Here is a 27,664-nt window from a genome sequence, read left to right on the forward strand (position 1 = left end):
CGCAGTAGTCGCTCCTGCAACGTTCCCATCTGAAACTATATCGAACTCGGCTCCAACTGTATTTCACGATATGTGTTTGTAAAAGTTCGTAACGTGGTCGTTTGGATAGACAAGGTTTTAAGTGTTCAAGAACTATGAAGGTTGAGTTTATTTGAGTTTAAACAATTTTAGCGGTAAGTGTATTAGTTGAATAACATCATGTCTTATACATACATTTACTTTTGAAATCATTAATGTCAATTTTAAAATGTCTTTTATTATAAAAATAGACCCCGTTTAAGTTCATTTTACCTGTCGTGGACGGTAATGAATCCTTCACAGTAAATTCAGTTCGCCTCGCTTGGAAACTTTTACTTCGCCAAACTTTCCCGTATTGGATAGACTTTTCCGATTGATTAGGATTTTACCTACAAAAAGAATAAACAAGAAACTTTCATACAGGTGTATTGTATGCCAAATAAATATCATTAGGTAATAATGAATGTTATTATCATCTGTGATTATCAGATTATTAAGGGTAATACTCATACCTATTATTAATATTATAACTTTTTACCGATTTGGAATTAAAATAAAATAAAATCATATGTAAATACTAGAATATTTATCTACATCTTTATTCCTTTAGATTGAGTGAACCCAATACCATTGACCTCTATAATAGCACATCTATCATTGGATCACGTTTGCATGTCATGTTTTGTATTGTATCTCCTTCAACATGATACAGTATAGGAAATATGGGTGCTCAGATACTGAGTTCGAAATTTAATTTTTTAAAATAAACATTAGTTCTTAATATTTTATGGTACCTATGCATAATGTAGAGATTTTATTTATTATTTCCCAGTACCTAACTATTAAAATTCATTGAACGTGTGTGTTGTGTTTTTTGTTTGATGTTCTTTTTTTTCATATTAAATGCGGTGTGAATTTTAATACTTTATTTATACTAGTAATCGGATCTACCACGAATAATTTTATGACACTGTCAGCTCGTGACCACGGCTACTGCAACACTGCAACCTCGAAATGTGGAGAGAGGTAAATGCCTTTATTTGCCATAAAATTATGCGTGTTAAGATCCGGTAAATAATATAAATAATATATTAAAATTCACACCGAATTTAATATGAAAAAAAAGAACATCAAGCAAAAAAACACGTAAATCAACTCTGAAACAATTACCTATTCTTTTTTTTATTTATACTTTTTTAATTGTTATATTTATTCAATTGTTGTTTCTAAATAGTAATTAGTACTTATATGCTAATATGGCACTTACTAAAGGGCGGTTCTCTTTGGCAAAATAAATTAAAACTTTTGAGTCGTTTTATGTTAGTCATTTACTTCACATAGATAAGTATTTAAATGCTATAATTTCCTTGATGTAAACCAATTCAATATGTCTTAAATATTGGAAGTAACTTTCAAAAATGTTTCTTCGATATATTTTGCATCATAATGTACCTATACATTTATTAATAGGGGTTATTCAAATCTAGCATGTTATGTTACCTACAATCCATACCGATATTTAATTCAGATATTCTAAACTAATAGTATATTAAAAAACAACTTCATATCACCTAATATTAAACATGCAAATTGATTTCAGATAAAACAATAATTTATGATGTAGGTACCTGTCGTATTAATTTTACCATTTATGAACCCCTACAGAAATTAGATATTTGACTTCACGAGTCAAATATCTAAAGTAAATTAAACAAATGGTACATTATATAAAAAAATAATCTTTCCTCAAGATCCTGCTATTTAATATTACTTTCTAAATGATTATATATATAGGTGTCCATTAGACGACCAGGAAATAATCAGTCAACGTGATCAGTCATCATAATGTCATAAACTGAGTTATCAGATCTTCTTTGAAGTCCAAAGATAAACTCCTACTTGACGTTTTAATCGCCTCTTTAGATTTAAAGTTTTAAAATTCTTTTTAATTTCAACGGTTTGACCGTTACTAAATAATCTATTTCTTTAGTGAATTATGAACAATTATGTAATAATTAAACCGAGGTGAGTTACTATAGAAAACCTCACAAAACGTACATAGGTGCTCTCTCTTCCTACCTCTTCAATTTTAATATTTGATATATCACAATAGTTTAAGACGGAGGCTTTTATAAAGTTCACATAATTAAGTACAACTGTATCACCTATTTCAGCAGCCAGTCAATTTCAGTTGAATGAATAGATAAAGGATTGGTAAGAATCAATAACATTGCTACACTCTGTAAACAGAGCCCATGTGTGTATTGTTAATTTATTATATGTAAATTTATTATATTTGTATTGACAATAAATAAATAAAAAAACATTTAGACAAGAAAATTTATCTGATTTGATTTGTTGCTATGCCAATCGCATTTAAAAAAACATGATATTAATTCCGTTGAAGCTCTAATTATGTTAAAAATACATTAAGTACAGATGACAAGCCAGTTTTAAATATAGGTGACTTTTAAATATAATTCACTCTCAACTTTTCCTTCCTGACTTGAAACGCTGTTAAATGCATATAATAGTAGTAACAATCATTAGTAAATAACGACTGTCATTAATTAGAGTTCATGTTTTTATAGAAACATTAATAGTGCTTAAAATTAATGATAATAAATAATAATATTATCTCAGAACACTTCACACAGCGTCATCTAGTCGCAAGTCAATCAGAGCTTGTATTATGAAAATACCCAGACCCATACAAACAATCATGCTCATGATTACAATATAATATACCGTGCGAAGAATCGAACTATCGGAAACAAGGCGGTGCGCTAACTTGCATGAACATATAAATAAAAAGAATGAAATTAATTCCTTCTAATTATGAACGTGATGACAGAGACCTCTGACAGTATAGAGAGCTCTAATACGATTGGAATATTACGTACGTATAAATCCATTTAAATTTTAAATGACTATGTATTATTCATATCGTATATAACAATACAACAAAATATGTATATTTTTATAAAAATGCAGTGAAATGTGCATTTCATTTTCAATGAATATGCATTGTTCTGTTTTTGTAATATTTTATTGAACTCTGTTTATGCAGGAGAAAAGCTATATATTTCGTTTAACGATTTATTTTTTTCCGCAATTTATTAATTTTAAGATATTGATATTATATATATATATATATATATATATATATATATATATAAGATATAATATTATATATATATATATACTAACGCGTTATAGAATAACGCGTTAGTAATGGGTTAAAGTATTAATAAATCTCTACTTTCTATTAATGTAATTATAGCCACAATAATTTTTTATTCTTGTAATATAATAATTTATGTTTATTTCATGTTGAAAAGGATAAATATCATAATATCAATAGGTATGCGTATAAATTTATGGTTGACACGACGAGGAAGAAAATGTTCTAGTAACGAGAATCTTACAAGCAAATGCAGTGTAAGGGTTATAACTCTTTTTCTAGATTGGGCGAGGACCTAAAAATTGTTGCAGACTGCAACAGTATTTAGGTCCTCGCCCAAAATGTAGCAGTTTTTATACTTATTCTATTACTTTTCACCAATATCCAACACAATTGTTGCGAAAGAGGTTATCTACACAGTCATAGTTAAAAAAATAGTCTCATGCCAATTTTCGGAGGACTATACTCAGAACAGTGAAAGATAAAAATAGTGTATGAACAATTCAACTGTTTAATACGTTATCATAATAAACCAATCACTTCTACACTTAGGCAGAAATAGGCCAATTTCTTTTGACGAACAAAATTTAAGTATATTTTATTGTATATACCATATTGAACTCTACCGTTCTTATTTTAAGATTCAAGCATCTAATTCGACATGTCGTGCAATGAATCGAGGGTAAAGTAGGTATAAACTACACAAGATGGTTATAAATTGTATGACCGCCGTAAGTTTATAGTTCAAATGACAAGCTTTGACACGCGACACTCGTCAGCGCTTGTATCTCGGCAGTGACAGATAAGAGCCATTTGTTGCTACTAAAGCGGGATAACAGTAGTACACCTACACTATCATATATATTGTGATGGTTCAGCATGTAATCTATTCCATAGGGTTAGTTGTTAAACTGAAAGACATATAGGAAACTCTGGAACTTAACTATCTATACTAAGACGAAAAGTGGAAATCTGAATACAAATTGTGAACTCATCATATTAAATTGATCACTTGACCGCACATGAATATTTTAAATTTCAATTTTCCACTTTACTTCTTTGGTAATATTAAATGTTTTGTGAAATTTCTAACATTGTCTAAAATTGTTTAACATTGTCTTTCGGCTTAGCTTCTTTTACGACTACATAAATAAAATAATTATTTCGTTAGCAATAATAATATCAAAAGTTTTAACAGCACTTTAAAACCGTCTACGTATGGCACCAAATCGTTAGAACTAATTTCAGTTCCACGTATTTCTTATGGTAATTAGTAAAGACTAAACATATCGCCTGCCTAATAGAATACAAAATCAAATCGTTATTAGTTTACATTACTAACAATCTTTTTCCCTTAAATTAATTTACCTTAAATATTTTATTTGTAATACGGTCTATTGTTAGGTACCGCTTATAACTTAAATCAAATAATTAAAATAATGAAAGTTTGAAACAAATAATACTGTATTAATTTAAATACTTATTATTGCTTGAAGAGTAAATCAAAGGAGCGTAGGTGGAAATTATAAATAATACTAGAAATTATAATAACAATTTATTTGTAACAAAACAATATTTAAAGACGAATAGATACTCATTTCAGCGTTCTGTACTGGTCTAAAACCTACGCCAATCCCATCCCACTTGTTGAATAATAATAACATTATTATTATAATTTCGCGGCTTTTCTCCTCTGTACAGAGACCACTGTTTATCTATATGCTACTTTAGTTTGCTTATTAAATATTAAATTAATTTTATAGTATAAATTAAAATTTTGTTATTTTTTACGATTTGTTAATATTGTAAATAGATTGACTACATTCTATTTCTGCAATATAGCAAACAGTCTTAATATGTCTATTCTACATAACTACATAGTTGATATTGCCACTTTCCATCTGGTATCAAACTTACAAAATGTCTTAAAGAAAGACTCACGCTTCGAAGACACCAAACAGATTGGTTAATGGTTACAATTAGCGAGGTACCTACTTTATAAATTAGGACATAAATAATTATTTTCATGTCTTTACACGCGAACATCCAACCTTCATTAGTTTAGACCTCTAGAGACGTCGCTGACAGTGGCAAAAGTTGGAATTCCCTTAGAATAGAGCGCAGAGCGATTTCACTAATGTTGAGAACGAACTGAGAATACTAATCACCTCATCTTAAATCACTGCAGATAACAAGAACTGCTCAAGCAATTCGTTTTAACTGTTCCCATTTTTTTGTTGAAACCCAAGGCCAAAGCTTTTATAAAAGTGCAAGAGCCCTATTATTATAATATTCAGACAGATTAAACTCGTCTTTGTTCGAACAACATTCTTAATAACTTACATTACTCACAGATTAACTTTCTACATAATCATTTTAATAATAAACTAGAACAAATCTCACACCCTATCTAGTCATAAACTAAGCAGAGCTTGTACTATGGATACCAAAAAATTGATACCAACATTCTTTTTGTAGTCTGTATATATTACAGACTATGCCAATCATTTATAATCAAGAATACAATTATTTGCATAATGAGAGATTGGTCCCCGCAACAATCTGAGATAATGTGCTGTCCTAAATTGATAGACGAGAACGCCAACTTACAAATATAACTATTACAAGAAAAATAATATACTGAAATACATGAATAGTTACATACAAACGTTAGTTTGTGTAATCTTTATGAAAAATTATGCTGAGATAGTAGATTGTATTACGACAACGGACGTAGACGATCTTTTATCATACCAAGTCACTAATTGCATATAAACATTATATTTCAGCAGTCAAAATGATCTTACCTGTAACGATTTACCGATTCTCTTTCTCTTTCCGTTTTAAAATATTTTTTATTTGTATTCAAATATGTATTCAGTACCTCCACAACGAGTATAACGGATGAGCCAGCCATCGCTGCGCTCGACCATATTTCAGGGAATGCAATACCCTAAAAAAGAAAAAATATCTGCATATGGTATAGTAAAAATCCTCTATAGTACATAGGGGATTTTAGAGGTAGTTATGAGAGTATTTGTGTATACATTTAGGAGGTATCTGTATTTTTATATAACTAAGAGATACTACTATAACTAAAGTAAAATGAATTTTGTTTTTCATTATACGGAACGAAATAATTTCAGTTTAATAGATTAGTAAAGAAAATACCATAATATATAGAAGTTGCAATTTCTTAAAGAATATCTTATATATATATATAATGCTAATCAAACTCTACAGTACTCTTACAGTAGGTGTTTCTTGTTTGAGCTTCAGAAGTCTGTCAATGACAGCTAATAAAATATTAGAAATGTTTTCGAGTGTTGTGAGGAAAATTGATATAAGTAAATAGCGAACATTTTACTTATATTTTCAATAGTGGATCTACTAAATGTTTATTAACTGTTATCAAACATATTTTTACACTATCCAAAGTCACCTGTGAATATGTTAAATCTGTATAAGTATGTAATATATCTTATCTGTGGTATGCTACATGTATTTAAAAGCTATGTGTATTTTAATTACATAATCTAGAATAATACATAATATGCAGTCGAAATACAAAAGGAATTATACATTCTCTAATAAATTAACGAAAATATACCGTAATAAGTGTATAAATAAATAGCAAAAGTTTAAAAACTTTCTTCTTTTTAAAGTCAGATAACATTCTAATTCCATTTTATATTTGTCCCTTAGATGGATTATGAAATCATCTCGATAATTATTGTACTCACGAGATCAAGTATATAGTAATTCCCACTATTGATAAAGAAGATTATTAATTGAGCACATTTGGTAATAAATTAGTGACCCAAGCCCTCTAGGGCTGGCCGTTTGTCAATGTAATCATCTTTTCACAGCGAGTAATGGGCGCTAGGCAGGGACTATCGCAAACAGGAGTTTAGTAATCGTGCTATTAGTCAGAACTGCGGAAATGAGTATTTTTTCTATTAAATGAAAATAGGGCATACTTTGCTGTTAGGCAGTGAAAATTGACGATAAATATTGTTCATATTGTTGTCAACTACATTGATAACAGGCCAATAAAAAGAATCAACAGTCACATAACTAATCACATATAAAACTCGTTTATCAAATCATTGGTATTTTTAGAAAGTATATTGTTTTAGTTAAAGTAACATTTAATGTATATGTATTAAACTGATTAGATAGATTAACTAAATAACCGTAGTAACCACCATACGTCATGATGGTGGAATTGGTAAGGCTGGGATAAGAGAAATAAATCTCAAAATTAGTCGGGAAATAAAATATAAAGAGGAAAGTGAAAGCAGGAAATACTTTCTAAATCCTCTTTACTTTTTAGTAATCATATTACATTAGTTCTATAAGTCTACAAATTTTTGCTAGAGATTATATATTTTTTGATAATACAATTGTTTAATAACTTTTTGATATGTACAAAAGATAATAAAACGTAACGGGCTCAATTCAAATTATGCGCACCGCCCTAGTATAAAAATGTCTGTCGAATCATTACAAAAACGATTTCAGTTCTGGCGCTTGTTGTCTACTCCTTAATAGGTATATTTTGTTCCCGGAAACGCACTTTGATGTGACTAATGTCTATCTTCGTTGTAAATGTTCGCTGGCAATGAGAACTCGTAAGTATACCATCAACAATATTAATTGAAGCACCCGCGGGGGTCGGCGTTTCGGATCAAATTCAACTCATTTCTCTCCTCCTCAAATTCAGAAAAGTAACCTTCAATCATTGTCTAAAACTTGTCATTTACTAACTAATTAAATCATCCAATTCCGTCAACCAAAACATCATGTTAACAGTTGATAATGCATCTGGCCATCAAATCAGAAATTATAATCGAAGAAAAAGATAAAAGAAGATAAAAGAAGTAAGTTAGATTAATTTCGTAGCAGAAATCTAGACGTCGACTAAAATAGTATTAAATTGTTACCAAGTCATTTCAAGCGATTTGTATAGGTAGCAAGTAGGTATTGAAATACACGGCTTTTGCTTTGAATCACCTCAAATATTTATACTAGTATTAAGTTACTAAACCTCAATCCTCTTGAAATTAGAATAGATCTCACTGCGGAATACTGTACTGTACTGTGTATATTGAAATAGACAATGGAAACACGAGTTTCGTTATTTTATTGCGGGCAAACGTATTTACGACTCTTAATATGGGACTGAGCAATAAACGACAAGCGAGTTAGTGCAGCCGCTGATAAATGTATGGTGCCGTCACCGACCTTATTTGAGTAAGGTTACGAATTAAATTTCAACACTGAGAATAAATAGTAGCATTATAATAACATACCGTTACGACTATTGGCCAGATGAGGTAGTCAAAAGGTTCGTCAACTGTCGAATGTCGATGTCGAATTACACGCAGAACTAGAAAATCTTACCTTTCGATGCGTATATTTTTAAGTTTATGAAGACATTGTTGTTAATTTTTACACAACAATGCTAAAACGATATCATACAATAAACACAATATTTATATTTTAAGTATTGTTGTGTAAATTTCAGAAAAGAGACAACCAGCTGTTGTTTGCTGACTGTGTGACAAAGTCAATCGTGTAGTAAAAGTAATTGTAGTATAATACTACTATGTAATATTGTGTTATCTGTGATACTAGTAAAAGAGATTTTTATGTTATTAATTCTGTTCATACAACTAAAATGTTTATTTTCATGTACACCTTTACCTATTTATATGAAACAAGCAAGTCGTAATTTATTATCTACGTTTCATTGGGCTATTATATTAATAGTTATTTTCACTACAATACGAAGAAAGAAAGGAACGATGACCTCTCAATCGATGAAACGTTTCTTTGCGGTCTGAAAATCCTAATATGTAATAAAGCTTTTCACCATGGTTTATGTTAGATCAATTTTTGCTTTGTAAGCAAAAATTACATTACTCTTACAGTACCTATTAAGAAATTCCATTCTGGATTTATTACAGTTTATTAATCAATTAATAAAAATAATTTACAATACGAAAGCAATCTAGTGAATATTTTTATTAAAAAACAATGCCGTAACCATAACCGTAGCAGTTTTAGTTCTCAAGTAGGACCGAACAGAGTAGGTATACTTTTTGATATAACTTCTAACAGTTCGTAACTGATGGGTACAGTAGGTACTTGTATGTTCTACAGTCAGCATAAATATTATGGAGCGGAGAATATACAGCCGGTCCTGACTATAGATTTTACCTTTTTCTGACATTTTCCATTTTTCTTGTTAGCTTTGTAATATATAATATAATAACTAGTTTGTAAAGAGAAAACCGCAACATATTTTTTATATTGAAGCTCTCCTCAACAATATTATTTCTATTTCTTATAAATTTAACTTACCTCTCCTGATTGGTATTGACATATTCTTTGATATGATATGGGAAAAAATCTAAAATTCTACGTACTGAAACGTGGATAATAAAAGGAAAGAAAATATTAATAAGCGCCGAAATTCACGTATAAGTAAATATTAAATTTCTGTCTTCAATTTTGTTCATTACATATTACAAAAAAAAAATATTTTAGCGTAAAAATATACGGCAGTCTGCTTTCGTATAATTTTAATAGCGATATTACGTTGAAAGTAGGTTTAATGTCTTTTCATTATTTCTTATAAATGGTTCTTTATTACTTTCCACTTGATAACCATTGGTATTTAAATGACAGATATCATTACTGTCAGATAATTTCTATTTCTTGCTACTGAAATCTGATTGTATAAGTTGATGATGATAATAGTTGAGCCTCTGACTCATTCAGAGATTTAACTATTGTAATAATTCAGTTTATACAATACTAACTGACAGACGGAACTTCGTCTGCGTTTTTGCACCACTCTTCTCTTCAGATCTGCTTCTATTAATCGTAACGTGATGTTATATAGCATGTGATGGTTATATAGCATGTGATGGTCACAAATAATGTAGCTTTCTATTAATAAAATATTTTTCAAAATCGGATCAGTCGATCTAGTGATTACCCCCTGCAAACTCACAAACTTTATAAATTAGACAACTCTAATTTAATAATTTAAGAACCTGCATTGAATTTAGTGCTTTATTAAATTTTAATTACAATAAGAATATTCTTATACGTTATCACTTCTTTTCATCCAGAGAATATTATAGGCGAAGCGAAGCGAAAGCGACTATTGTAATTACTACCACTACTATAAGAAGATTAGTAATTACTCTCAGTAGGATCTCACAATACAATCCTGTACTAGAACATCTAGTTAGACTGGCAGTAATAATAAATAAGGGTCTTCAGGATGGGTCACTATAGATGGTATGTATATATTTCATTCATGGAAAATGCATCAACTTCGAACCTTCTGGTACTTTATTCTTTAACAAGAATGAGTCAACAATTTTTAAGTCTATTCCATTTTTTGTAGAGAATAGTGCTAGCAGGTAGTTGCTGAAATACAGGACTGTGTTAGTTGGATGAACGGGCGATTTGACAGAGGAACTTGTACTATGAGGCTTTCTTTTTGCCTGTTTGATATGAAACTGAAAAAAATACTTTTTTCTTGTTGCTACGACTATTTTGACACTTATTATAAACTAGCCTGTCGGAACTTCGTTTGGATGTAATTAGGAATAGAACCCAAAAATGACTATCCTGTAAGATTTACATTATTATAATTTACGAAAGTACTTGGCTTTACTCTATATATTATAGAATATTTATATCTACTATACATATAAATCTTCCCGAATTAATTGTCTATATTGTACTGTAAATCTAAAAATCTGTTACACTAATTGAAAATAGTTATTCTGCTTTATACTGTTTAGACTTTATATGTAACATTACATATTCAAATAGTGTTACAAGTGTTGGTACAGTTGTTGTTACATAACTGGTATTAAACGGCATTATTTTCGCTTCTACAACAAAACCTCAACTATTTCACAAAGTAGATTAGTTGTAGCAAACAATCTTACACTTTGATTCGGTAACGGAAGCGAAAGTAAACAATTAAGATGATTCATCCACCGCCTGGCCAATGAAATGGACTAAAACTTTTCCAATTTCGCGAGAAGCTTATTTGCTTTTAGTAATCGTATTATTGGTATAAGTGTGACCAACTTAGCGTTTAGGCATTATAATTGAAATTTTATTTATTTCAATATTTATAATTTATTTTACATTACTAGAACAGTAAACAGTCCCTTAACCTATTTCATTAAAAGTGGTGAAATACACTATGCATTTCCATTCACGAAAACTAAAAGATCAGAATCAAGAATATACGGAAATTATCAGGTACGAAGGTACGCGCATCTAGTGATATTTATGGTTTAAAAAATGAGATATACCTATGCCATTACGTAGTATATATACGATATAATCATATATCAACAAATTATCCAATATAATAAATATTTATTCATAATAAATATTATTACTATGTACATATGTAAACAATTATATCTATTATCGTTCCACATGGAGAGAAATTCTTGATAATTTATTTCTTGGGAAAGCCAACATTTAGCTTCTGCTCGATTCTACATCAGTAAATAGCAGCGAGCAATCTCAATCAAATTATGAACAAAAAGCAACTCTATCAAGACTGGAGTTACTTTGGATTTGAATTCGAACATCTGGAAGGCAACAGTTTCGATTAGTTTCATTGTAATGTGTACCCACGAAGGGTATATTTTTAACTATATCCAGCAACTAAATTCTACAACTAAAAACTTGTTTTCAAATGTTATATAACATTTATCATTATTAAAATTTTTCCACCATCTGTCAAGTTGAGTTACTCGGATACTGAAGGTTCCGTAATATATATTATTATACCTTTTTAAATTGTAATTAGTTTAGATTTTGCGCTTAATATTGCTTTAAAGATAAGGGACTACGATTTTTTACATTATTAATAGTAAGTTGAAAATTAAATACTATCACTATAAAATTTTTAACTAATTTATTGATCTGAGATAACGGGGTCTTTGAAATTTAGTTTCCAATTGCATAGATAGAATTAAAAGTAAAAGACCGACTGACGGACGAATGTAGTCGAATTGGTATGGAACCCAAAAATAATTCAATTCGTTTCAGAATTATCACCGATATTGTCGTTATGAACAAGATGATAAATAATATTTACAATGGAAGTTTTGAGTAAATACGAGTAGGTATATAGTAAATACAAATATATATTTTAACTCAATAAAATAACCCGATTGTTTCTGACTCAAATACACAAAATATTTACGGTCAACAAACCGATCGTTCATTACGTGATAATCCAGCTAGCTGAGTTGAAATTCAGAACGCAATGCGTTAAATTCCCGGTTTAGGGCACGAGGACAAAATTGAGAATTATTCATAAGAGACTGTGCACCTGTGCATAATAAGTACGTTTTCGTGGAAATCGACTATTACATAGATGTACAAGTAGTCTTATGTATAAGTAAGTAATCTTATTACACTTAAATATTTTTTTAGACAACAAGACAATATCATGTTGAGTAAACTTAATAAAAAAAACTAATAAGTGATGGCATCAGTGTTCTTACGGTTTAGCACTTCATATTGAAAAAAAAAGAGGAAAGAAAATAAGCGACTGCTTCCCTAGTCTTCCGATCAGCTCTTTCCGATCAAATCTTACACGATAGAAATATGTCTCTTTCTGAGTATAATTGTTTGTATTGGGTTCTATATAAAGAGTACACATATTTATACTATTATTCTAAACATGAGTTTCGAGGACTTCTATTAGTTATTTAGAACCGACAATACTAGCTTAGATAGATTAGATGACGCTGTGTGTATTGTTCTGGGATTTTATTAAAAGTTTCATGGATTCTGATTTTTGACATTTCTGACAATTGTTTTAATTGAATTTGAAATACAAAAGTGTCAGCGTGATTGTGATGCACATTTTTTTGTATTGAATTATTCTTACGTAAATTATTTTTAAGAATAGAATCATTTATTCAAGTAAATATAAATTTAAGCATTTTGAATTACAGTACAGAGTCACAGTTATGTTTTTTTACTCTACCGCTCATTCGGAAAGCTGTCTCATCACAAGAAGAATGAGCAAGAAACTTGCGTGTTGCTCTTTTGCGTTGAATAATTGTTGAAACTTTATATTTCAAGTTGAAATGTATATATAAAAACTGCAAACTAGCACTAACTCATTTGATTTATATAATAATCATATATATTGGCGGACAACTTGTGTGGCATAAAAATAATACTCGTGACTCACAAATATGTCAATAATGTTAATAGTACCTATATGTAAACATTATTTTCATTTTTATATAAAATTACTTTTTTGTACTGCCTATAACTCCAACTTCTCTGATTATCACACAGTTGGGTTTGACAGCTTACATAGAACTTCTTAGAAGGCATACAGAGAAAACATTCCAATTTCAGACTAAGCCCGGCCTCTGTACATTGTGGTCGTATTTTCGACGTCACAACTAACATTTTTTTTGTTTGTGAAGAAAATTTATTTGTCACTTGTATCTAAAACAAGAAACTGTTTTGATGGGCAAACTGTGGTAGAATACAATCTGACAAGAAAAGTTTTCAAACATAAGTTGGTGACACAATTTGGATAGAAAGAACCCTGAAAAGAAATTCTGAAATGGCATTTTAATATGATATATATATACATAAATAATACAGGAAATAATTGAAAGACGTACTTTTTAAAGCTTTAAAATGTCAGTCATGAATATTATTTATTAGTAGGTCAGTATATACAGGGTCGTGTGATACTATATTACGAATATCAAGAAAGAAAAGTATGAACTAAAATAGAGACTTTGTGCAGGTCTTATTAAAGAAGCAATTTGTAATCCAAGCCAGTTTAATAGGTATCTCGTACAAAGGCAGTAATTCTAACTGGCACAGTCCATCAGGCGGGTTATGTAAAACGATTAACATATGATTTGCGTAAAGCGGCCATTTTAAAGCCCAGATTATATGAATCTTTTGTCTACAATACCTCCATATATTATTATCATTGTTGTGTTATGTGAGCCATTTTCTTTACTAGAAAAGTTAGAGTTAAAAGGTGAAAATAAAAATATTCACGACCACAGAAGGTGTAGGAACATATACTTTTTCAATATATTCCTTTTAGTAAAAGTTAATTCCTTTTAAACATAGACTTGTACTTTATTCATGGATTGTACATACTGATTGTATTTTAGCAAAAGCCATTGTATTAGCTATTCTTGTCATGAAGCTACAATGCGTTGTGTGTCTCTGTGTACATTACTGTAATTTTTGATTGAAGAAAATGGGTAATTGTAGAGTCGTAAATATCGATTTCAGGCAATCTGTAAACGATTTTCTCTTTTTGTCGAGGATAAAATTTCAATGTTCATATATATCGGCGCTAGCACGATTCGGAAACTGTCCAGTTATAATATCTACAAAAATAAAAAAGTATATTTATTTTTAAATGAAAATAATGTAATAATATAATGTAATAAAAATAAAAATAATGTAAAATTACATTTAAGTTAATATTTATGGAAACTCTTGTAATTCTTTAAAATTAATAAAACTAAAGATAAATTTTCGTTCGTCAATTAATTATCAGATATTTCAGTCTAGTATGTTTATCTGTTTTGTTAAATAATATTTATTATATACTATTTTTTATATTGGCAGAGTTATTATTTATATGTAATATTATAAAAATAATGGACCACGTCATGCATAAGCATTATTAAAAATACAAATAAAACGCTCTGCTCTCCAGTGATCATATTATATACAGGCACATTGTAGCACTGCATAAGCAATTAAAAATACAAATAAAATCTTGTAATATTCTGTTACTTTATAATATGACTTAGTTATTTCTTAAGAAGGTTTCATTTTAGACTTTCGCAGAGTCTACATGTCACTATTCGTATTTAACAACGACGTATTATTAATGGTTGAGAAACCTTTGCATCGAATTAATGGATGAATTGCAACAATAGAGACGTACTGTCGGATCTATGCACTATAATTATCACAGTGTACTGAATATATTCACGTAACTCAATCAATCATAATTAGTGTTGAATGCTTATTGACATTTACATCTTGACTTCGTATAAGTTAGTAGATACATTTAGTAATAGGGCAAATACCATCAAATAGCTTTGTATAAATAAGCATACAGATCTATATATATAAAAGATATATTTTTGAAAATATATCAAACATTTATTATACTTCAAATAAAAAAAAGCAGCTAAGTCAGTTTTAACTTACAACATTAATATTCGGGTTGAACAATACTTTCATATTCGAAGCCCCATAAATAATGATTTCCACAGATGGGCAGCTTTCCATGCCGCTGAACGGGCTGTATTGTGACGTTTTGGCACAGAGTAAAATGGTTGGCACTCTTTATGCTGACACACTGTGCATCAAAATTATATTAAACCTATACCTACCTAAACAATATTGTGTATTGCATACAATAATTAATATTAAAACAATAATATCTCAGGACAATTCACATAGCGCCATCTAATCCCAACTAACTAGAGATTGTGTTATGGGTACTAGACAACTGATATGAATACATTACATTTTTGTAGTTACTAATATCTTTTCTATGTATATTATATACATAATATATATAGAAAACACCCAGACCGATACAAACAATCAGATTCATGAATAAAATTGTTTATATTTTGCGAGGAATCGAAACTGCTATTATCAGAACTAAAGCCGTATGCTAAATCTACAGACCTACGAAGCTGTCTTATTAATTATATAAATTATTAATAAAATTTTGATGAGTACTTTTGATAATTAAAAATTCTATAGTACACAGTCTTACATTTTTACTCAGCTCTATATGTTGCTATCAATTCTGTCAAAGATTTTTTTTTATAAAATGCCATTTATTGTTTTAAGTACTTACACCATGTCACAATTCTACATACATTTACATAATACTTGATCTTACCAGGATATTTTTTGTTTTCTAAGATTTAACTTTCTCTATTTGACTTATAGAACACTAGTCTTAGTAACGATATATAAAAATAAGGCAGACGATAATTTTTTGTTTGAATTCTCTGACTATACTTTCTTCGTGAAAAGAAAAAGAAAGTATGTTGTAGCAATCTTGCTAAGTAACATTTATACCTGAATTGCTTTTCACGAAATATTTGGTGGTTGGTTGGTGGTTTCATTGCATAAGAAACAGTAGGTACCAGAGGGGCAAATTTTTTTTCCAAAAATTAATATGAAACTTACAAGAATAATGTTTAGTAATACTGATCTCGGACACTAAATTAATTAATTCATAACTTAAGGGCCGCGCTCGTGTTCATGTAGTTCTTGCTATAGCAATCTACCATTATACTATTTAAATGTTGATAGGATACGCTTTATATGTCTTTGTTTCCTCTTTCCGTATATTTTTCCTTCAATGATAATAGTCATAAGTAATACACCAAATAAACAAGAAAAATTAAAAGTTGCACAAATTAGTAGCTACTGTCCAGAAAATATATGACCGATAAAATTTAATTAGAGACATTAACAATGATGAATAGCCCGCTGCTCTCGGCATTAGCGTAATTATATTGTGATTTCTGTATAATCGTATGATGAATGGGCTTATGGCAACTTCTACTTCTGTTGAATTGCTGTAATATTAATTCCAAGTCCCGACTAACAGCTTTGTAGCGTCGTAATAATGATTTAATCTAATTTTGTCTTTTCATATCTCTTAGCAAGATTTAATTTTCTTGCCTTTTAAGATTGAACGTAAATGAATTGTAAACAATTGCTCATAGCGAGTTCGATGATTGGTTCCTTCCGTTTTATTAAAATTAAGATATTTTGCTGCACATACTTAATTATAAAATCTAATATTTTACTACGTTATTTATATAATACTTTGTAGTCTAAAGAGGAATAAAAATAAAAGTCTACTTAGTTTTGGATATTGGAACACGATTTGCACATGATCATCCAGATCGCCCTAGAACTAATTCCGATCCAAAGACTTTAGTTTGCACCGTTTCACGCCTCTTAATGAATTATACACTAACAACATACAATTCTGCAATATGTCAAGACACAGTAGAAATGATACGTTGTTCAATAAATAAAAGAACTATTTAACGTTGTTATTGATGTACAAAACGGAATCAAAATAAAATCAATATTGAGTTTAGCTAATAACAGAATTTGACTATTCTTGACTTAAATATGAATAATCTAAAATGTCTAAGTACTACTATAACTTTTGTAGTCATGAGCATATGCATATAATCCTATCTCTTCTAAAGTAACCTGTTAACTAGAGTTATATCCAAGTTTATATTTTAAGGAATATTTTTATTTGGAACTGGAACGGCCAAACAAGTCGACAGCTCACCTAATGGTAAGTGGTCTATGTACATTAAGGGTACAATAGACATAAAGTCGTTACGCATTGTGTGTTCTTGGTATCACTCATAAGCTACCATTTCGCAAGACTAGAGTGTCATTGCACCATAATTTTACTTTTGTATCTCACTACTCAAAATACAGCTTACAAAAAAAAACCAAAGCTGTTTTCCTGAAACAGGTAAGACATCTGTCTTACCTATTTCAGGTGTAAAACAGCATGTACAGATATCTACATGCGTAAATGATTTTGTACAAAATTTAACTCTGTAAAAAGCTGTCATAAATTATTCATGTACAATAAATCATAAATGCTAGGTTTATTTATGTTATAAAATGTAACACAATGTAATTGATAATAAATTTCATGAAAGTCCAAACAAAAAATAATCTGTTATAGGTATGAATTTCCTTTTATTCGGGATACTCGGATGTCTAAAAATACTTTTCTAGAATATACAAATGTTTTTATGATGAAACACAAGTTCGTAACTCAAATATATAGGGAAACATATTGCCACATCATTAAACGGGGCGCCTTCAAACTTTCCTTCCTCTTTAATAATCGAGTTTTGTATTATATCCGATAAAAGGAAAGTTTATATCTTATTTACAAGTTCAAAATTCTTTATATAAAACAACATACTAACTTTAAAACATTTGTTTTAGATATTGTTAATCCTATCAGACACTGTAAAATATCTCGAGTTTATATAAAGTTAATGCAGGACAATAGAAAAACATACATGTGAAAAATTTAGAACCTCCTATACACTGAACATAGTGTTTTTGTAAATAAGAGAAAGAAAATTCTTATAGATCTTCCTGTTCCTAAAAATATATTGTATTATTAATATGTATTGCCCGTGTAAATTTATTTTGAAAAACATGTACTTACGTAATGGCGTCATTAAAAATCGATTATTAACTTGTAAACCCAAACAAACGAGTATAGTATAAAAACGTTAGCCTTCGCGATGAGATATTTTCTGCTGGGCAAGTTTTTGGCGGGAGAGCGAGCTCCTATTCAGAAAAGTTAAGCTCGGAAGGTAATTTTGTACTTTATTATTTTTCAGTGCCCTCGGGGCTTTTCGTCTAAAATAGAGGTTTTGTGAACAAATCGATTTTTAATTTGGCTTCCTCCTTGCGGGACTAGCCATATAGCAGGAGATTAAATTCTCGCTTATTATTTTCTACCGAAATTTTTATTGCGTTGCTCAAATAATTTATCGCATAAGGTTTGTCTGTGGTTTATTTTCATTATAAGTACACACAATAATCCATTATCTTTATCAAATACTGGGTGACTACCACTACTACAGCTGCGTACAATTGTCTTAAACGTTTATTTATCTTAATTTTCGTGATACTTGGTTTCATATCTTGAACTTGCTCTTTATCATTTTCTATCCTGGTCTTTATCCGCAAGATAGAACATTTTGCTAGATATTTTTCTTAGATTTCATGTGATATTGTATCTTGGATTACTTTAAAAACCATACAGCCCATTATTCAGAATGTATAATGTGATATAAGGAAAGAGTACAATCCAGAATTCAAGTTTTAGTTATGATTTACGCAATGAACATAATGTTTTTCCATTCTCTGGACAGCAAACTGATATCATATTAAGTTAAACAAAAATGCAACATGTTTATCACTACTTTTTTTTATAAATAAATAGAAGTGACAAATAAAGTGTGCATGCGGACGAATTTAAGCAATGTCCAACTTCGATGCTAATATATAATTAGTATTGTTTTCTGTTGTGGTTATATACACATAATATACATATACATTATTCTATGTAGTATTCATATATATGCGTAAACCTGTATAATAAGTAGGATGAAGAATCCACTGAAGATTAGATAAAATTTGTCAGCCTGTATGTTTATTTGCATAATTTCTATTACAGATTAATTATTATTTATACTGGCTCACCCGGACTATGCATTACCTCAGAATTACAAATACATATGTATATCAAAGTTGAGATATTTGTTTATTGATATATGTATAGTGCGTTGGATATTTATTTTGTGAATAAACATAAATAGGTAGGTATAATAAAGTATGTAAAGCTTCTGTTATATATATATATATAAATGAAAATATAATATTTATTTTTCTTTAACTTTCTCATCTGTTTCAACCCTTCTAAAACTTCCAAAAATATCTCAAAAATAAAATTAGCTAGATCGGTGACGTGGATCCCGAGTTTCACTGAGACTAACATTAAAATTAAATTATCAATTAATTTATATAACTTTATATACCTACTCAAGTAGAACATTGAAATTTATCAATATTATGCTATATAACTCTACTTTTTATCCAAATTGATGGAAATAGTTCAGAAATACAGTTAAACATCTTTACTGCATTTAAGTCCATAGAAAGCAGAAGGCAGACTAATTGCTTAAACGTAACTACGAGAAACTGCGGGTGCTGCTATTTATTACTCGATTATAAAATGCAAGCGAAAATGTTTGTACCCGACGGACGTCATATTTTAGAAAATATTTATAAAAATAACTTTTCTAGCCTAGAGGGAACATTTGCTACACTTTTATTACTTTGATCAATCTTTTAAAAACAAATCAATCCAAGTCAAAAATATTTTTTTTCCTAGAAGACTTTTTAGCCGCTTTTGTATTAACATTTTTTTCACTATCGTGTAGTTCAGGAAAAACTCAACTGAATTTTTAACTTATTTTGACCCAGTTTATGTACATTATACAGGGTTACTGGTAACTCAACGTCTTCCCATCAGGACGAGATAGAGGAGCTCAAATGCAATAATTTTGACCCTATATATGTTTGGCCGAAAGTTAATAGTTTTCGAGTTATTCTGAATTTTGTAATTTTTAAAAACATATCCAAATCAGCGCCTTATTATATATTATTTAAAAAAATTGGCTTGTTGAATGCTTTTCAACTTAATTTTTATATATAGAGGACTTGGTAACAAAACATTATGACTCTCAGCGTACAAATTACTAATAAAACTTTCTCATCTAATAAGCTATATAAAAAGGTATAATAATATATTATATTATTATACCGATATTTAACTGAAAAAGAATAATGATAAAAAAAAATTAACGATAAGGAGAAACTTTAAAAGGTGTCAATTCATTTTGGACAGTTCAATCAAACAAATTTATACAGAAATAAAAGTTTATTATTTTTACAAATCTTGCTCAATATGTGGCCCTCGATTTCAAATGCATCTATGGACATGTTTTTGCATTTCAGTTTTTGTAATCTGTGACGAAAATGTGCTTTTCATTCGGTCAGCTGCGTTAATTATTTTTTTCACACATATGTATAAACATAGGTTGAAAGACATTCAACAAGCCAATTTTTTTAAATAATGTTGTAAAGACGCTGAATTGGATATTTTTTTAAAAATCACAAAATCCAGAGTAACTCTAAAACCACTAACTTTTGGCCGAACATATATAGGATCAAAATTATTGCATTTGAGCTCCTCTATCGAGGGAATATGTCGAGTTACCAGTAACCCTGTATACTTATATAGGTATCTATGTCTCACGTTAAATGAAAATCCCGTGCATAAACAACTAATTCCATGAACATTTATCGTTTAAGTGATCCTTTAGTGAGTGATATAGCTCATATGCTCTATTTATTGAGCATATGAGCTATATCACTCGCTATGATTTAACAGATGATTTAAATTTATTTAAATGTTTTATTTACTCCCTATACTCTGTTGTTGTTAAATTTTATACACATTCCCATAAAAGACCCTTTGACTTTTCTAAACTGTACTTAGGAACAGTAAATTTGTCTTTAAGTCAAGTGTATTTATGTTATGAATATTGGAATCTTTTAAAAAAAAATAAAGTTTAAAGTTTTTAAATTATTGCTATTTCATAGTAGCAATAATTTAAAGAGCCCAAAAAGGCTTTTTTAATATTCTCGAAATGTCAAATAAGCTAATTTTTCACTTAAAAACTAGTATCTATAATATAAATAGAACCATATAGATCACAGTATATATTGTAGTATGATGCATTGGTATTTTAATAGTATAATATAATAGTAGTTTAATTAAAAAATTGTAAAAATCCGATTAAAAATAAATAAGAATCGAAATATTTATTTAATTATTAATTTTCCTCAAGTACCTTTACTTAAAGGATATCCAAAAGTATTATATGTAAAAGTATATACATAAATATTTCAGCAATATCTATTACTAATGTAATATTTTTATTTCATACCCTCTATATATTTTATCTAATAATATACGTGTTTGTAGCTCTCAATAACCTTTATAACCTTTTTGTTGCAGACACCGGAACCATACTCTGGGACACCTAATGCACAATGTCATTGAAATGACGTCGTATCATTATGGATATATTTACTCGACTATCTATTGGAAAATGTGGAATATACGCATATTTGATCATCATCCATATTCAGATACTGCAAGGAGAAGAACAATCACAATGTCCAACTTTAGCAGAGAACCCAATTTGTCCATGTTATAACTTCAAAGAAGGTAAAATTATGCTATAAGTTCTGATAACTCTTATTGTTACAAGTGTTGTTTACAATAAAATTTAATTTTTATCAACTTTAATTTCAGGACTGTTTCTAGAATGTCCTAGTGCTACTCCTGGAGTTGTCAAGAATGTTTTGTCAAAGATAAAAGGATCAATACAATCATTATCTATTTATGATTTAGAAAGTTCCACGACAGAGCTGAAAGCTGAGCTTTTTCCGTTAAAAATAAAAATATCTAATTTGCAAATATCACAGTCAAGCATAAGTAAAATTAGTTCTGATGTTTTTACATCCCTTCGTGATTCATTGATATCTCTGAGCATAATTTCCAGTAAACTAAATAAAATTCCACATGAATCTTTTTTCGAATTGTACAATATAGAAGTGCTTGATTTACAACTCAATGACATTAAAGATATACAAGCAAATACTTTTCGAAATCTTAAGTTAAAGAAACTTAATTTGAAAGGAAATAAAATATCTAATATTTCTGATAATGCATTTTACAATTTAGAAGAATCACTGACTGAATTGGATTTAACAGAAAATTATTTAGATACATTTCCTCTAAGATCACTTGGAAAGTTAAACAAATTAATTAATCTTAGGCTGGCTTGGAATAAAATACATATAATACCCAGTGACATAGATATAATTATACCAAACTTACAAACACTAGATGTAAATTCTAACTCATTTACTACGATAGACAAAAACTGGTTTAGATGTATGCCAAAGTTAAAAACGTTATCATTTTTTAGTAATCAAATAAAAAAAATAGATGATGAAGCATTTAATTCGTTAAGTAATTTAGAAACAATTGACTTAAGTAGAAATAAAATCATAACCATCGACAAGAATATATTTCAAAATAATCACAATATTCGAACCATCGATTTAAGTTATAACCACATACATCTCATAAAAGGTGTATTTTCAAATCTTCGTTTACTTTCTGAAATATTTCTATCAGAAAATAATATTCTAGAAATAACGAACGATGTATTTGAAAATGCTACAAGTTTGACAGTTCTTAACTTAGAACACAATGCTATACAAAAGTTACATATAAATTGCTTCTCCTCTTTACAAAATTTGACTCAACTACATATGGGAACAAATTTTTTGAATAAACTTCCGCGTAAGATTTTTGAGTATAATTATAAATTAGTAACCTTAAGTTTAGATAATAATGAAATTAACGAATTAGATGAATTGATATTTGATAAACTTAAAGAATTAAAAGAAATACGTTTACAAAATAATAAATTAGCTCATATTAAGCGAAACGTATTTAGTCCGTTACCAGAACTTTTAGAACTACATTTACAGAATAATATTATTCAAAATATAGACTCACATGCATTTATTACACTTAAAAATCTTCAGCATATTAATTTGCAGGGTAACCGTTTGACAACAATTGGAGACGTATTTCCGAACAGAAATTCATCGTTAGTCTCTATCCAACTTGGTGTAAATTATTTGTCACTATTGAAAAATAGCTCCCTCAGAGGACAACTAAATGTGCAAATAATGTGGCTCAACCAAAATAATATTAAGATTTTAACGTCTAATCTGTTTAACGATTTGTTAAATATTCAAAGGCTATATTTAAGAAATAACAGTATTGTACATATAGAAAATAAGACATTTATGCATCTCAAAAAGTTAAAATTTCTAGACTTAAGTAATAATAAACTCGTAAAATTGAGCAATGAAACATTTTTTAAACTTGAAACATTAGAAGAACTCCACTTACAATGTAACTATATAAATCAAATTGCGAAGGATACTTTTAGATATTTAGTTAAATTAAAAGTTTTAGATTTGTCGCAAAATGAAATAATTGTTCTGGACTTAGATATATCATCTCTTGCAATAAAACAACTTCGGCTAAATAAAAATTCAATATCAATAATTGAAGCCGACTCATTGAAAACTTTACCAAATTTAAGTGACTTAGAAATGAATAATAATCTTTTAACGTGGGAAGATATCATTCAAGTACAAATACCTGGATTGAAGTCCCTAATAATATCTAAAAATAACTTCATTCAATTAGAAAACAAAACATTTTCACATTTACCATCACTACAAACTTTGTCTTTGGAACTATCAAACATATCTCAATTGCCTCCAGCTACGTTCATTAAAAATCAAAATCTTCTACGAATAAACTTAGCATTTAACAATTTAAGAGATTTACATAAGGATGTGTTTGCATATACAACAATACTACAGGAATTAAATTTGAGAGGGAACAATTTTACAGATTTTCCTCATGTTGCTTTATTTAATGTAACTTCATTAGAGGTACTAGATTTATGTCAGAATCAATTACACAGTGTTGATTTTTTTAAATTTATAGGGTTACAAAATTTAAGAATTTTAAATTTATGTGATAACTATATATCTATGTTGAATGGTTTCAATTCTCCATCATTAAAAAACCTAATTACATTAAATCTGAGCAAAAATATGTTAACCGTTCTACCACCAAATTTTTTTCAACATTCACTAGGATTAAAAGAAATAGATTTGTCAGGAAATCTTTTTAAGCATATACCTAATAATGGATTATCTGAAGCCGTATTACCAGGTTTGACAACTTTAAATATGTCAAACAATTCTTTAAAACAGTTATTTCAGTCACATCCAACAAAACAATTCCCCATCTTGAGTGAGTTAGTGGTGACACATACAAATTTAACAATAATTACAAGTAAAGATTTTGAAAATTTTCCATCACTAAAAAGACTCATATTAAGTCAAAATTCTATTGATAGATTATCCCCTGGTGCATTTGCAAAATTACATAATTTGGAGAAACTGGAATTGAGTCAAAATAAATTAGAAAATATTCCAAGAGAGAGACTTCAAGGTTTATATTCAGTAAGAGTAGTGAATATATCTCACAATACAATCAGAGAACTGGAAGAATTTACATCAGATTTGCAAAATCTTCAAAAACTGGATCTCTCTTCTAACCACATTACAAGAATAAACAAAGATATTTTTCGAGGACTGCAAAGCCTTACAGAATTATATTTAAGTAATAACTGGCTATCAGCGATTTCTTCAGACGCATTTCGAAATCTAAACAAAATCTCATTAATAGATCTTAGTCATAATTACTTTGAAGTAATTCAGATGAAAATGCTTATGATGTTAGAAACTCAACTGAAAACACTTTCACTTGATGGTAATAATAACATTCTATAACTTCTATTTTATATTAGGCAATATAAAACAATCTTTAAAATGTGCTTTTGTTTTTAGAAAATCCCTTAACTTGTAATTGTGAATCTCAAGATATATGGAAATGGATGCAAGATCATTACAAAATTGTTAGAAGAAGAAGTAGTAATTTGCGTTGTGAACATCCTGAAGAACTACATGGTTACAGTTTCATAGAATTATCTGGCCAAAAGCTCTGTAATATTCCAGTTATAATTAGAATTGCTATACAAGACATACAAACATATTCTGTAATAGTATCTTGGCAAAACCGCAACCAAAGCGGTCTAAATGGATTTCAAGTGGCCTATTTTGGAGAACAAAATCCAAGCATTGTAAGTACAGAATAGAATAAAACCAATAAATATAGTTTAAATTTTATCTAGTCAATTTTATAATAAAATACAATTAAAATTTGTGTGCTATTAATGTAATTAATATTTGAATACAATGGAATGCATTCAAATATTAATGCAATGTAAATTACTTAAATTAACCATTTAAGTATATTTGTTTCTCGTCAGAGAAAAAAAATAATTTCAATATTTCTTTTATATATATTATAGGTACAAATATTACGACATACATATTCCTTATTAAAATAAAATAAATACTTCTGTTGTAGATTCGGGGAAAACTCTTGAATGTCACAGCTAGATCAACAAGATTAAATCATCTTACACCTGGCTCCCGTTATACTGTATGTGTATTAGCAGTCGGTAACTTTGGCGGATCATCATCTACGGATTCATCTGTTCCGGACGCCAGAATAGCTCCCTCACCAGAAAATCCCAGCAACAACATATATGGAGACGAAGTGTTATTCAATCGTTTACGACCTTTCATGAACGATTCCACTACAAGTAAATGCGCTACAGTGACCACAATTGAACTATTTGGTGCTGCTTTAGATAGTCCGTTTTCTAATACATATATGGGGATTGCTGATATATTAACGAGAAGACTTAGTTTGGTTGTGGGATGTTGTATTGGATTTATAGTATTTATCGTATTAGTTTCAGCTTTAGGTTATATAAAGACTAAGAAACGTCCAATCGCGGCTAAAACAGAAGTACAACAGGCACCTCAGTATATATCATATGACAACTTTAATACTCCTAATGTTGAAGTTCAAACTACAGACATGGATATAAATACTATTACAGATAAAACTAAACCACAATGTAAACATGATTGAGAGATACATGAAACGTACGTAACTTAGAAGAGCTTAAAGAACGATACGAGTTGGGATTTTTACAATTTGATTCCCTTATGAATAGGATGCCACTCACATCGGGATGAAACCTTTTATACCTTCATCGTCTTTGAAACTTCTTTTACAAGTTTGGCAGACAGGAATGAATTATTGCAGCTACAAGCTATCAATAACGAAATGTGTGATAATCGAAAAAGTTTGACAACACTTGTTCTAACTTTTGATGAAACAATTTAGTTGGTAATAAATAAAAATGTATCGTTTCCAGTCTAATCTAATTCACTGTTCATAGTAACATAATGTAGTACAAGTTTGTTTTTTGCTTGTTATTGAATAACTAAAAGTCATTCGTAACTATCTTAAAAAAATTATACATACTGAAGAATATAATTTATAGTGTCAGCCTTAAGTGGTAAATTAAATTTGTTAGAAATATATGCCAAAGACTAGTGGATTATTGAATACTTTTATTATTTGCATTATAGTTTACAAAGTAACTAAGTACATTACAAGTAAACATCTCCTCTTAAAACGTTTAACGTTGTAATTTTTTACTGTGAAGTAAATAATTTATTGTGATTATTATAGATAAGTGTAAATTATTAGAATTAATGAAATATTGTGTATATTGAACATAAACTAAGCCAATTTGGTAGCTGTCAAATTGTAAAAAGTAATTACGAAAAAACTTGTGTACCATCACAAGGAATAATGTGTAATGTTACAAAAATTAAATAACATAGTGACTCCAATGCCAAATCGGATAAATAGAAATAATGTAATATATCGAATTTATGGTAAACATAACAATTGACGTACCTACTCAACTTTCGCTGAGCATATTTATATACAGCGAAGCATGAGGCGAGCCTGCCACCGTCTCTTGGTTAATATATAGCTATTTTAGAGATAAGTTAATAATATTGTATAAAATAAAAAAAAAATATCAGACTCGTCTAGCGTAATGAAGTATGTACCAACTTGTGTTGATGTCTATTCAATTCATCACAATCTGTTAATATCTAGCATAC

General features: G+C 29.1%; 1 protein-coding gene across 1 annotated transcript; it reads left to right on the forward strand.

Annotated features, from left to right (window-relative positions):
- On the forward strand, positions 1 to 27,664 carry LOC131841774 (chaoptin). Its single transcript, XM_059190100.1, has 5 exons — positions 1 to 173; positions 21,957 to 22,169; positions 22,257 to 25,379; positions 25,457 to 25,749; positions 26,040 to 27,664. Exons 2-5 carry the CDS (start codon positions 22,019 to 22,021, stop codon positions 26,610 to 26,612), a joined length of 4,140 nt encoding a protein of 1,379 aa, XP_059046083.1. The 5' UTR covers positions 1 to 173; positions 21,957 to 22,018; the 3' UTR covers positions 26,613 to 27,664.

Source organism: Achroia grisella, unplaced genomic scaffold (assembly GCF_030625045.1).
Source record: "Achroia grisella isolate CSIRO2021 unplaced genomic scaffold, CSIRO_AGI_Agris_v1 utg1920, whole genome shotgun sequence".
Classification (NCBI taxonomy): Eukaryota; Metazoa; Arthropoda; class Insecta; order Lepidoptera; family Pyralidae; genus Achroia; species Achroia grisella.

Coding starts and splice junctions, on each gene's coding strand:
- LOC131841774 (XM_059190100.1), top strand. CDS start 22,019: ATGGATATATTTACTCGACTATCTATTGGAAAATGTGGAATATACGCA. Junction 22,170..22,256: donor ATGTTATAACTTCAAAGAAG/GTAAAATTATGC, acceptor CTTTAATTTCAG/GACTGTTTCTAGAATGTCCT. Junction 25,380..25,456: donor GAAAACACTTTCACTTGATG/GTAATAATAACA, acceptor TTTTGTTTTTAG/AAAATCCCTTAACTTGTAAT.